Raw genomic sequence first — 13,572 nt, forward strand, 5'->3', positions numbered from 1 at the left:
ACAGTCGTGCATAGCGACATGTCCCATACGATAAATAAGCTACAACAAGAGATACGATTGAATGTGAAGTCGCCACAAGGACTTACACTGCTAAAACGCATGGTGCAGAAAATGTATTACACTGCTAGAACGCATGGTGCAGAAAATGTATGAATTTCGGGAAATTTTATTTTGGGAATCAGTGTAAAAATTTTTTACAGATATTAAAATCTGTAAATTAGAATATCTGATTCTATATTCTTTCTACATTAAAGGAGCGTTCATTTCGTTCGTTTATCATAAAAAATGTAGAAATCACACCATTTTTAGAAACATGCTTACAATTTCATTGCTCTAGATGGGCGGGCATTTAAATAAACTCCGTCCAGCTGCCCCTACCGGAAATTAAATGGCCCGTCCGATAAAGGTTAAAGGAACAGCTTTACTTTTTTCTTACTGACAACGTTGTTCAGTAACCAGCTAATAACATCTGCTGTTGCAAAGCTTATCACATTACACAGAGTCAGAAATTACAAGGTGGTTCAAATATGACCGGGATTGATTTTTTTTTTAAACCAGAATTGCCAAACACTTACTTGCACATGTCAGTCTTCAATGTACTCTCCTCCGGAGTCAACACATTTTTTCCAACATTCTGGTAGCATCCTGATGCCCTTTTCAAAAAAGTTTTGTGGTTGGCAGTGTATCCACTCCCGAACATTCTGGATGACGGCGGCGTCGTTCACAAACCGCATGCCTTGCAAGTCTGATTTGAGCCTTCCAAACAGGTAGAAATCACTTGGTGCCAAATCGGGACTGTACGGTGGATGTGTCAGAAGGTTCCATTTAAATTTCCGGAGGGTTTCCATTGTTTTGGCTGTATGGGGGCGTGCATTGTCTTGAAGGAAGGCTACCTGCTTTCCACCTCTCTTCCGCTTGGATCAGATCTTTTCCTTCACGTCTGTTGCCAGGAGGTCTGCGTAATAAGCTGCATTGACTGTTCTGGCATCTGTCAGAAAGTCTACATGGATAACCCCCTGCCAGTCCCAGAAGAACGTTGCCATCACTTTTCATGCCGAACGGCTCGTCCGCGCTCTCTTGGGTTTGGGAGAACTGGTATGCCGCCACTTGCATGATGATTGCTGGGAGTCGGGAGTGAAGTAGTGCACCCATGTTTCATTGGTGGTCACTATAGACTATAGATGCAAAAATGCATCACCTTCGTCTTCAAACTGCTGTAGGAGATGACTGGCAACTTGCATGCGCACCATTTTGTTCACATCCGTCAAAATGCATGGTACCCACTGTACATTCACCTTGCGATAGTGCAGGTGGTATTTCATGATGTCTTCTACACTACCAACACTGATGGACAGCATTGCTCCAAGTTCCTTGATAGTGATGCGCCTATTCTCATGATTAAGTGCATCTGCACGATAAATGTTTGGCTTTGTGACGGATGTTTGCGGTCGACGATCACGCGATTCATTCTCCACGCGCTCTGTGCCCTCTCTGAAGCACTTACACCACTGAAACACATGGATCCGTGAGAGACACTCTTCCCCATACTGTTGTTGGAGTCTGTGGTGAATTTCAGCGGACAGGACGTTTTCTCGAACGAGGAATTTGATCACAATGCGTTGTTCCACGTTCCGCTGTACCTTCTGTTTGCTCATTACTCAAGCAACTTCCAGACAGGGCTGAACAGGTTCTAACCCTAACAGGAGGGAGGGTGGAGGTTGTAGCTTCATCTCTCAAGGTTGCACAGCTGCTGCGCAGTGTGGCTTGTTTACAAAAAAATCAGTCCCGGTCATATTTGAACCACCTAGTATATTACCTTGTCTCTCATTAATTATTGGGTATATAAGAAAATGCTTAAAAGGGACATTGTAAATCGTAACAACATTTATCTTTTATCTCATACTGCTTTTTTTTTTTAAGATGAGCCATTCGTGAGAACAATGGATGTTCAGTTTGGACCTAATCTAAGAAGGGATAATTGCCTGGTGAAGTTGTCCTTATGCTTAGTTAAGCACCATATTGTGAGGATGTGTGGGGGAATGGCAGTATAGCACCATGAATTCTTAGTCTTGACACTAGACTGAGAGGATTGATCAGCTTCTTATTCTGCCCACTTTATGCCTGGTAAAAGAGCCTCTGTGAACACTGGAGAATAAAAAGTCTCTTGTTCTCCTGAGAATCAAATCCATATTCCCTGTAAATTCTAAACGTTTTGATGATGGTGTAAAACATTGGGGATTACTTGGATTTTGGACTTTGTCAGTCATGCAGTATTCTAAATAACACATTTTGGAAACTGTTATCTGTTTCTGCCTTCAGGTGACAGGGTGGGAGGTACCTATTTTGTTAAGTCTAAAGAGCTAACCCAATCACTGCGGAGTAGGTGTTTCCTACCCCCTCACCTGATAATGGAAACAGATCCAATTTCAGAAATGTCGTGTTCTTTAGAATACTGGATGATGGACAAACCCAAAAATCCAGTAATCCCCAGCTGTATTCCTTGGTTGAGCAGCGTATATACCAGTCACAAATAGCAGATTTCATCGAAATCCATAACGATATGGAAAGAAATGCAAGACACAGGCAGATAGACAAACATACTCATTTTTTTTTTTGTGCCTGTCCAGAGAATACACAACAGAGTTATAAATTTCAGCTTTTATACTTACTGGATCGACGGTGCACTGAACTGCAGGATTTTTTCCCAACCATTTTTGCACAGCATTCCAAACAGTTTCTGCAGTGTAACGATTATTTGGTTGAATTCCTGACATGCCTAAAATATTTGCCATTTGATACTGGTTTATCCATTTCAAACCTTGACCAAAATATTTACTTTCCATATCCAGGTCATGCAGTGCAGCTGCGCAAGTCCCATGTTTTGTCCATTCATGTTTCCATAATTTGTATGTGCTTCCATTGTGAATATCTGTCCAGTATTGTTCTAACTCTTGCTCTATTGGTTCCAGTTGAGTTTTATTGAAGTGCAGTGATACATTGCAATATTCTGGCCCCCATTTCCCCAGTTTAGTTGGCCTGTTAAAATATAGTATGACTTATATTAACAGTGGTAACCTTATATATAGACAGTCTTTTGAGCATTAGAACTTATGGCAATAAAGTGATTCTCAGTCACGAGGTTCCAAAATTTTGCATAGATCAAACTGTTAATTTTCTTAAATATTCATGCAGCTTAGTTCAGGGGCTTTCAGAGTTTAATTTCTTTCAATTTTTATCCTTTCAATCCATAATGATTTTATTTGGAAATAGTAAGCATTTATGAAATGGCTATTTCAGTTTGAGGCTCAAAGTCAGAATTTTTTAAATATTTGAGAACTGAGACAAGAATTTGAATTCTCTGTAGTAGGCCAATTTTGTCACTATAATCACAGTTTATAACTAGCCAATCTGTTGCAATGCTTTAAGCTGTTCTAAAGTCCACCTGTTAAAAAAAAACAGTGTAACCTTGAGGAAGGAAATTCCATTGTATGTATGTTTGAATTTCCCAGTGGCATATGAATAGAAGAAATACGTTGAAAATAGAATCTAGTAACTTCCTAATGCTGACGTAATGGTCTACTTCGCTAGCCGAGCAGGACACACCCATGTTCCCATAGAGTATGGAGTTTACATGTCCCTTTTGATGTGAGACAGATGCTGCATACAGAAATAGAGGTACAATGTGGCCAGAAAAAAGTAGAAAATTTTTATAGGTATTTCATGCTATTGTTACCAACCATTATGATTGTGATGGATCAGGTAATTTGCTTGCTTTTGTGCAAGGCATAATAAACAAGTGTCTGAAAATTTTTGAACTTCAAGATTGAAAAATCAGTGTTTGAATTGAAGTACTTTTTTGTAGGATTTGAGGTTTTCACACCAGTGGTTATGAAGAGTTTTTTTCTTCTGGGATATAACGCCATGTAGTCTGTTGAAAGTCAACTGATATGTTCCTCAGAAATGTCAATTTGACTTTCAGTGGAGCATTGCCAGAAATTTTTGCGATTGAAAATTTCATGTTTCATCATTGTAATTCTTCCAAGTATCTCAGGTACCACAAAGCAGAATATTTACACCTCTTTATAGATCATTATGTGTCTTCTTCTGTGTTGATATTTTACAGTGCTCTTTTTGAGCATATCAGACATTCTTCCCACACGCCCTTGTTGCAATTCCTTCTGGTTGTGCCATACTCGATTACTGATGCACTTGCAGTAGTAGTTCAATATTTAGAGAATTACATGGGTTTATAAAATGCTTAGAGAAAAATGAAGTGAAAAATATAACTAGAATCTCCTGGCTCAAATGAGATGCAGAATACCATATTTACGCATGTATAGGCCGCAGCACAATTTTCAGACAGAAATTATAGAAAAAATAATTTTCTTGGAATATTATTTCAGGAGTAGAAATTATTCCGAAATTTGGCAACTTTTAACATCCCTAGGTTCGCAGTGATTTAGAATATTTTGAATATGAGCCGCACCCCAGTTTTCCTCTTGAATTTTTGGCAAAAAATGTGCGGCCTATACATGCGTAAATATGGTAAATTGAATTTTTCTTTGTTGGTTATTTTATGAAGCTGTCGGGATATCTTACTTACTTACTCATGGAGCCGAGCCCTTCTTGAGGAGCCGCCAATTCTGCAGCTACTCAAGAATTTCCCAGCATTTTATAGAACCCAAAGGTTCATTACCGTGTTCACAAGAGCCCTCCACTGGTCCCTATCCTGAGCCAGATCAATCCAGTCCATACCATCCCATCCTATCTCTCTTAAGATCCATTTTAATATTGTTCACCCACCCACGCCTTGGTCTTCCCAGTGGTCTCTTTCCTTTTGGCTGTCCCACCAATATCCCATATGCATTCCTCGTCTCCCCCATTCATGCTACATGCCCTGCCCACCTCATCCTCCTTGACTTAATCATTCTAATTATACTTGGAGAAGAGTACATGTTAAGAAGCCCCTCAGTATGCAGTTTTCTCCAACCTCCTGTCACTTCGTCTCTCTTCGATCCAAATATCCTCCTCAACACCCTCAGCCTATGTTCCTCCCTTAATGTCAGAGACCAAGTTTCACACCCATACAGAACCACAAGCAAAATTATAGTTTTGTATATTCTAATTTTTATGTTTTTGGACAGCAGATGAGAAGACAAAGGGTTCAGGACTGAATTGTAGCAAGCATTACCCGAGTTCAGTCTCTTAATTTCATCCTAGATCAGGTTTTGATTTGTTATCATCATTCCTAAATATCTGAACTGTGCCACATTTTCAAAACATTTGTTTCCTATCTAGTCTAGCGAATGGGAGGATGACTAATGATTAATGAAAGGAAGTTATTGGGGCCTGATAGAGGTACTCTCCCAGGGACTGTGGAAAACCAGAAAACCTTAGGATGGCTGATGTCCTGGCCCAAAATTGAACTGACCACCTCCTGAACACAACTCAAGAACTTTACTGCTAGACTAACATGCTCAGTACAATTCAAAATGTATGAATTTAATGAATTCATTACTAATTTAAGTCAATTCCCAAGTTGCTCATAATTGTGAAATGTCCTATTTTCTCATTCTGTATTAATCCACTGTACCGTAATAGTGAACTGCTTTGTGGTCACAGAGTGATAGATTAAACCAGGTCCTCCCCTCCAACTCAGAGTCAAAATGTATAATGTAGACATGTGACTTTTGACAAATTTGCCAGTATGCATAAAATGTTCGCTAGTATGCGTACCAGCTAAAAAAAAAAAAATGGGCTTGATAAAAATGTTACCATATAGGCCAAAGTCATTGATCTTTTGATGAAAGTTGAGACTGACATTTTAATAAAGTAATCTCTTACCATATTCCATGCACTGTCCAGATATTCTTTACAGGGGGAAAAATACATGAATGTTGCGCCTGTGTTTCTTTCCATTGAAGACATACTGTCAGTGGCCAATGCTGTGTGAAGATAAGAATGTCCCAGTCATGGCTCTTGTTTTGTTTTGCACTGTAATATAAAGTAAAGCAATTAGTTGGTATTACATATGTGTGAATAAAGTTGGCATGAACAAGGGATGTCGAGCCTAAATGCAAAGATGGTGATACTCTGAGCAGCTGATACTGGGCTAATCGTGAAATTCTCCTTCTCTATCAGTGAACTTCTACTATAGTATAGAGTGTCACATCCCATAAGATATTACAAACCACCATGGTTATATCAATTTGAATGACCTAATGAGAACCACAATAATTGTCTGTAAATAACCTGATTTGGGCACTGGTAGAACTCGGCCATCCCTATAGTGATTAGGTTATAGGTGGGGCAACCTAGAAAATTTGGATTTGATCGCCAACAGGGGCATCCAGACCACCATACAACGGGTACAGGGGAATTTTTCGATGGGGCAAAGTGCAGACACATGTAGTAGACCACTCACCTCCATCTAGTTCTGTCATACATCCTCATAGCATAGCACTTAAATTAAGTACAGACAACTTTACCTCTTATGATCCAGACTGTAGTTAAACTGAATTATGACTGTGCTCAGAGAAGCGAGTTGTGTTACATATTAACACTTGCCTCTGAGCATAAATTTGCTGCAATAACATTAACAGTTCATAACTTAAAATTTTTCATTCAATTACAAAGGTTAATGAAGTGAACACTAGGCACAGATATAGTTATCAGAGACAAGTTGCTAATCTTAGAGTGATAGAGAAAGGTGTATATTATGTGGAAATTAAATTTTATAATAAGCTGCCAGTATGAATTGAGAAGCTGGCCACAAACAGATTACAGTTCCAGTTGGCAAAAAAATTATTCTGTTTGTCACACACCTACTCTGTTGAAAAATTTGTAAACCTTACATAGTTAATTTATAGTCTTGCTTTCCATCTATAATGCAACAACATTAATTTACACTCCCTTAATAGATGTGTTGCCTGAAGATAGCCCTATGTGGCTGAAACATGTAGCGAAAATCCCAAATGTACATATATTTTAATAATTTTAATGACATTTCAAATAATTAACGAACATTTAGTGAATTAATGTTGTTAAATTAATATTGCTGCATTGTGAATGGAAAACAAGACTTAAGTTATACCTCAATGCAGCAGGATGCTGAAATATAATCTTTACATAGTTAATAGCTGCCTGTTACTTATAAATAGAATCATAATACTCAGTGTTGGATAACTGTAAGGAACTTTTTGTTAATGTAAAATTAAATGTGTCTTGTGTTTGTGCTACTGTGGCCTTCTTATTATACCATGTATATATTTGTACACTAATTACAATTATCAGGTCAAGGAGAATGAGTGGGCAGGTCATGTAACACACATGGGGGAGAAGAGGGATGCATATAGGCTTTTCCTGGGCCAGAAAGAAAGAAACCACTAGCAAGTCACAGATGTAGGTGGTAGGATAGTATTATAATAGATCTTAGAGAAGTAGGATGGGGTGGTGTGGACTGGATTCATCTGATTGAGGAAAGGGACCAGTGGAGGGCCCTTGTGAACACTGTTATAAACCTTTGGTCTCCATAAAATGTTGGGAAATTCTTGAGGAACTAAGCAACTGGCAGCTTTCCAAGAAGGACTCAGCTCCATGGTGTCTGTTAATATATTGTGACATATTGACTCTATACAGGAACTGTTGAGCCACAGAGGCCTTGGGGCATGCATGCAATGGGAGAGTTGCTGATTGTATCGGTGCATTGCTAGGCGACAGCTCTGTGAACGTTAGGATAGTGCAACAGGAAGTGCGAGTGATGTCACATATCCCCACTCATCCCGTTACTATGTGACGCTTGGTAAACACCCCTCCCTGCTAGGCTGTGACATCACGCAACAGTGGAGTCCGTGTTGTTTTCTGTGTGGTCAGCAAGAGGCCTATGTAAGGGGGTTCAGTGCACCAGATGAGTTCAGTTGTATCGAGTGAATGGAATCAAGACAGTTGAAGCCTAGAAGTGACTACAGCAGGAGAAGTAATTGGGTTACTAAAGTTATGAGTTATGTAAGTGTGGATAAAAGTGTGCAATAAATTCCTTAGATCCAAGACCGGCGTGACGTTATCTGTTGAGTCACAGACAACACGTGACAATATTTATATGCTGATTTGTTTTACATCCAAGATCGTAGCTGGATCTCAATAGGTACCACCGAAACGTCGGTGAACTACAGGACTACAAGGTGTGACATCCCAGATGATGGTAATAATCATAGTCACCGCTGTGAGAATCACAAATCCAACGTAATATAATCTTATACTGCCGTCCAACAATATAACTTATTCTATTACTCCGAAAATTTGAATTTAATCCTAGTAACGCAACCTGATATCGGTATGAGTCGATAGTTTTTCAATCTGTTTCGATAATTTGTGCCTGCCATCTATTGAAGGAAGTGCGAAGATTGTGACAGTTGATTGGAGACGACTGGAGACTAATTTTGAATGTTCAGTTTACAGGGAGAGCGTGATGATGTAGTCGTACTTCTGGAGTTAGTGAAATTTATTCGAGATAGTAATTTGTGATAAGATATCAGGATCAATCAAATTTGTGATAAGGTGTCAGTGGTATCAGTCACAGTGTAAAAGTGACTTGCAATGAAATCAGTGGATTAGGTTGATAGGTTCAACGCATTGCGTCAGTCCTACTGAGTTACAGCTGGAGCGAGAATGATATTTCACAACTAGGTAGAAGCTCAGGGTCAGTAGAAAAGGCCAGGGGATTAACCGACATATGCTACGCAGGAATTTGTTTTTACGTGTATCGTCCTTGGTAGCGGAAGTTACGACGTTTTAGACATTGGAAACTAGTTAATTCAAAATCAGGCACTTTGGAACTGAGTATAGTCTATCCTCCACAACCACCCTTTCCAGCTCTGGTTAATATTCGTGGGATATACAGTAAGACCTCAAATGCGGCGTAATTCGGAGCGAACCCTTGTCCAAATTAGTGAAAGCCCACAGAAGTTTCACGTGACTTTTGAGGCAATACGTTATTTTGAAGCTTAGGTCGCATACCCTAAAATATATTTACGAGCCATAAAATTTAAAAATGTAAGTTTTGACAGACATCAGGTCTTCAGAACATTTTGGGTGAGCCATGATGCTTGCCGCGAGGCCCACATGTATGCACCGTCATCTACGATCATCTATGCTAGCGCTACACGCGGCAGTTTTCGGTTGCTAATAGTGGTTGCGTGATGATTAAACCAGGAAAAGAAAAAAAAAAAAAGGTCCGAATTATCGCGAGTTAGTGAGGTTTCGTTGTATTTTGCCCGAATTCGAAATGTAAATAGCCCAACAGGTGGAACTTCGGGGGAGGCAATGCAAAATGCTGATGCTATTGAAAATGCATTACGTCATTTCTGTAACAGTGGTAACGTGAAGTTTCCCTGTCCATCATTAATTAATCACCACGCCATGAAGACGTATCGGAGAGTGCAAGTATAGCTGCATCATTTTTGACTTTATCACTAGATGTTGGCGAGTGGTCGGCTTCATGCCCCGGCTGCTTTATCTCCAGGGAAAGAGGCCCCGCTACCCTTAAGATAGGAAGTTGGTTGGGCCCCAGAGCCAGTCTCGATGCTGTGGAGAAGAGAGAGAAAAAAAAACCTTTCCCCCCCGCAGGGAATCGAATCCCAGGCATCCAGCATGCTGCAGTACTCACCATGATATTTCTAGTAAATGCCTCAATTTTAAATAAATTATTGTATTTTGAGAGATATTAGTGACCTTTAAATCAGAAATGAGTGGAAGTGCGATGCATATATTAAAGAAACCAGATCATGCCAGCATAAAGGTGGGAGTGCACTGACACAGCTACCAAGGATTCCACTGTTATGTGGAGGAGCAGCGCTTCGCTTATGGCCTGAAGGAAGTACTGGAAGACAGGTGAAAAATTCAGGAATTATCATCAAGATCAGTAAGTTGGCTTTGTGTGTAGTCAAACTAGGTGCTGTTATGGTTGGTAAACAAAGTTATATATACTGTGTGAATCTCCAGATTTATGCCGAGTAATTTTGATAAAATTACTTGATAGAAGTGTTCTTGTATGTTTGTGTCTTTCTATACCTCCACTCCTCCATGTCTTTATGGTATAGTGCTTAACTAATTGAGCACAGGGACAACTTTACCTTTTAACTATATTGACTGTTACTCATGTGCCATTCATTACACTTATATCTCAATAGTCTGATGAAATTCCTCATTTTAGCTACCTTCACAAGTTTTAACAGTTGTATAATTTGTGTTATAACAAATATAAGATAGGTGTGAGAGTCTGAATGCATCACAGGAGAAGTTCCTTGAAGCAGAGTCCCTGAGAAGTGGACAGCTGATGTGCCAGTCAAATTCTCTGCCTTTTCTTGATCATGAGAGTCCAACCCTGTCTAGAGCTAGTTGCATTCATTCTACACCACAGCACCCAAGTTTACAGTCCATTTTAGTATTATCCTGTAATTTATGTCTATGTCTTCCAAGTGCTTCAGATGTTGTGGCTGAAATTTTGTATACATTTATTTTCTTCCCTGTCCATATTACATGCCTCACTTATCTGCATCTTGATATGATCACCCGGATAATGTTTAAAGAATACCAGTTATGAAGTTCCTTACTATGTAATTTTCTCCTCCTGTTACCATTTCTCGTGTGTATCCCAATCCGCAGCACTATATTCTCAAATTGACTCAAGTCTGTGTTCCCTTAGGGGGAGAGAACAAATTTTGTACACACATGAAACAGCAAGAATAATCATAATTTTGTGCAATAAATTCCTGGTTATTCAGGCATCTGGCAGAAGTGTCAGAGAAAATTACTGTAAAGTTACTTCAAAAGCAAAGTTACAGTGTGTATATATGCAATTGCCACACGCTAGTTCTCCCAGCAGCCACTGTTAGCACCACCCATCGTTCTCCCTAATGCAGATGCAATTACAATTGTCATTTGTGATCACAGTAGAGGCTATGTGAATCTGTGATTGTGTGTGTAAAAGACTGAAGGAGGGTGAAAACCATGTGAAAATTTGGTTTCTGAAAGTTTGTCTCTTGCAGTGTTGTAATTTACAGTTTTAGATAGAAGACAGGACAATTACTGGTAGCAAACTGATTGAATTTTCCATTAATAATCTATTATTACCTGTTGAATGCAATTTGTATATCATTGCAAATAATATGAACTTTGCCATATGTCATATGAATTTCTTGGCTAACTGTGTGTTATGATTTTGCCCTGCATTCTGGTACTTAGACATGAACATGTACTGAAGTTTTCGGTCTATTTTTATATAAATGTTAGTACTACCATTTACTTTAATATTTTAGTTGTTTTACTGTGTTTTATGTTTTCATGTGACAATCAGCATAGATCAGAAATTGATGTGCTCCTTTCTATTCCAAATATGCTTCATTTTCTTGTGCCTACATAATCGAGAATTCTAAAGTTGAAAAGCAGTGTTGCTAAAGAATCTTCTTGCTTCAGGCTACTCTGAACAGAAAATGCATCATACTAATGTACCTATACAGACTTAGTCTAACCAGGTTTTATGGTCTTATTGGTGTATTAAATTCAACAAGAATGTTGCATAATAATTCTCATCTGACTTGAAGATTTTCTTAAAGTTTTAAGATGGTGTATTGTGCCATCACATGCTTAATTTTCTCTCAGCTATTTCACAAATGTATATCTGAACATGGATTTTTCAGTAGACCTAATCCTTCCAGCAGCACTATAGCCCTGGTGTCGAAATGAGTACCAGGAATCTTCCTGGAGGTAAAGGGCGGCTGGTGCAGAAGATTGACAACCTCACTGCCTCAAAACCATGGTTTATACTGCTGTCACTCAGTCACTCATGGAGCTGAGCCCTTCTTGAGAAACTACCACTTGTGCAGCTACTCAAGAACTTCCCAGCATTTTATGGAACATGAAGGTTCATTACAGTGTTCACAAGAGTCCTCCGCTGGTCCCCATCCTGAGCCAGGTCAATCCAATCCATCCCATCCTATCACTCTTAAGATCCATTTTAATGTTATCCACCCACATACACCTTGGTCTTCCCAGTGGTCTCTTTCCTTCTGGCTTTCCCACCAATATCCTATATGCATTCGTCTCCCCCATTCGTGCTACATGTCCTGCCCACCTAATCCTCCTTGACTTGATCATTCTAATTGTACTTGGAGAAGAGTACACGTTATGAAGCTCCTCATTATGCAGTTTTCTCCATCCTCCTGTCACTTCATCTCTCTTCAGTCTAAACATACTCTTCAACACCCTCAGCTTATGTTCCTCCCTTAATGTCAGAGACCAAGTTTCACAACCGTACAGAACCACAGGCAAAATTATGGTTTTGTATATTCTAATTTTTATGTTTTTAGACAATAGATGAGAAGACAAACAGTTCTGAACTGAATGGTAGCCGAGTTCAGTCTCCTCTTATTTTCTGCCTGAATCAGGATTTCATTTGTTATAGTTACTCCCAAATATCTGAAGTGTGCCACATTTTCAGAACATTTGTTACCTCTCTTTATGTCGCGAATTTGCCCTGCGTTTTGGTGATGAGGCAGCAACATATGCTTAGCTCCTGCTGTAACATGTAATAATAACCTACACAACTGGGCTCAAGTATCGGTATCTCTGTATACTTCAACTCTTCTAGTCAGTCACATTGTCCATTATAATAAAATTATTTGAGATTTTATTTAACCTGATATGTTCCCGAAGTTCCTCATCAGTTAGTAGAGTGAGGCCCAATGTTTAACATGAAAACATTCCTTTTCTTTACATAGTAAATGAAAGCGTATCACAGTCGGCTCATAAAAAGGTTGGCATCAGTTATACAGGATGATTCAAATTATTGTCAGTGTTTCTGTTTATAGGCCACAGAAACCCTGGACAATAATTTAGAATCACCCTGTACATGGGTGCTGTTTTATTTATTGAGGCATGATCAGTTTGATTATGTCATTTTTCATCACACACTGAAGTGTGTGGACCAAAATCTTCTCAGGTGATCAGCCATATTAATATTGAGTTAAGAATGGTTCCAGAGATCTACATTATTGACTCTGATCATGGAGCTAGGACAGAACTCTGAAATTTTGGTTTTTAACTAAAAGGTGACATGACTGACTGCCCAAGAAGATTTTAAGGCACTTATTTTCTGTGAAAACTTTAAATCTTGTATATTTGTGTATATCATGACAAGACCATTTTATTCTTGACTCGTACTGTTGACTGTAATAAGTAAATGTCCAGGAAATGAAATGCTTCAATTGATTCAACAAATGAAAGTCTTGATTGAATTTAGACTGCAGCAAAATTTGTTCTATTCTTTAAGTGTATCATCCTGTAANGTTAGCCCCATACACTTGCATACCAGAACGCGCAGTTAGCAATGATATGTCAGCGCTTGCCATTCATGTGTCATGTCTAGTGCTTGGAACTCTTAACAACAATAAATGATACAAACTCCGTCCTAAGTGCAAACAATATACATTTATATGTCTTTGATCTTGTTCTTTCTACACTACATGTTTCGGCCTCTATCAGCCATCATCAGGTGTATACTCTTAACGTTGCTGC

The 13,572-nt window shown here is 39.0% G+C and overlaps 1 protein-coding gene across 1 annotated transcript in view; it reads right to left on the reverse strand.

Moving 5' to 3' along the window:
- Nucleotides 1–13,572, reverse strand: part of LOC111871833 (ribonuclease Oy) — a 19,572-nt gene that overhangs the window by 3,694 nt on the left and 2,306 nt on the right. Inside the window, exons 3-4 of the mRNA XM_023865203.2 lie at nucleotides 5,845–5,994; nucleotides 2,670–3,036 (exon numbers count right to left, since the gene is read on the reverse strand). Coding sequence (XP_023720971.1) covers nucleotides 2,670–3,036; nucleotides 5,845–5,994 — 517 coding nt within the window. The remainder of the gene's footprint in view (nucleotides 1–2,669; nucleotides 3,037–5,844; nucleotides 5,995–13,572) is intronic.

The sequence above is a fragment of the Cryptotermes secundus genome, unplaced genomic scaffold (assembly GCF_002891405.2).
Source record: "Cryptotermes secundus unplaced genomic scaffold, Csec_1.0 scaffold1242, whole genome shotgun sequence".
In the NCBI taxonomy this organism is placed as follows: Eukaryota; Metazoa; Arthropoda; class Insecta; order Blattodea; family Kalotermitidae; genus Cryptotermes; species Cryptotermes secundus.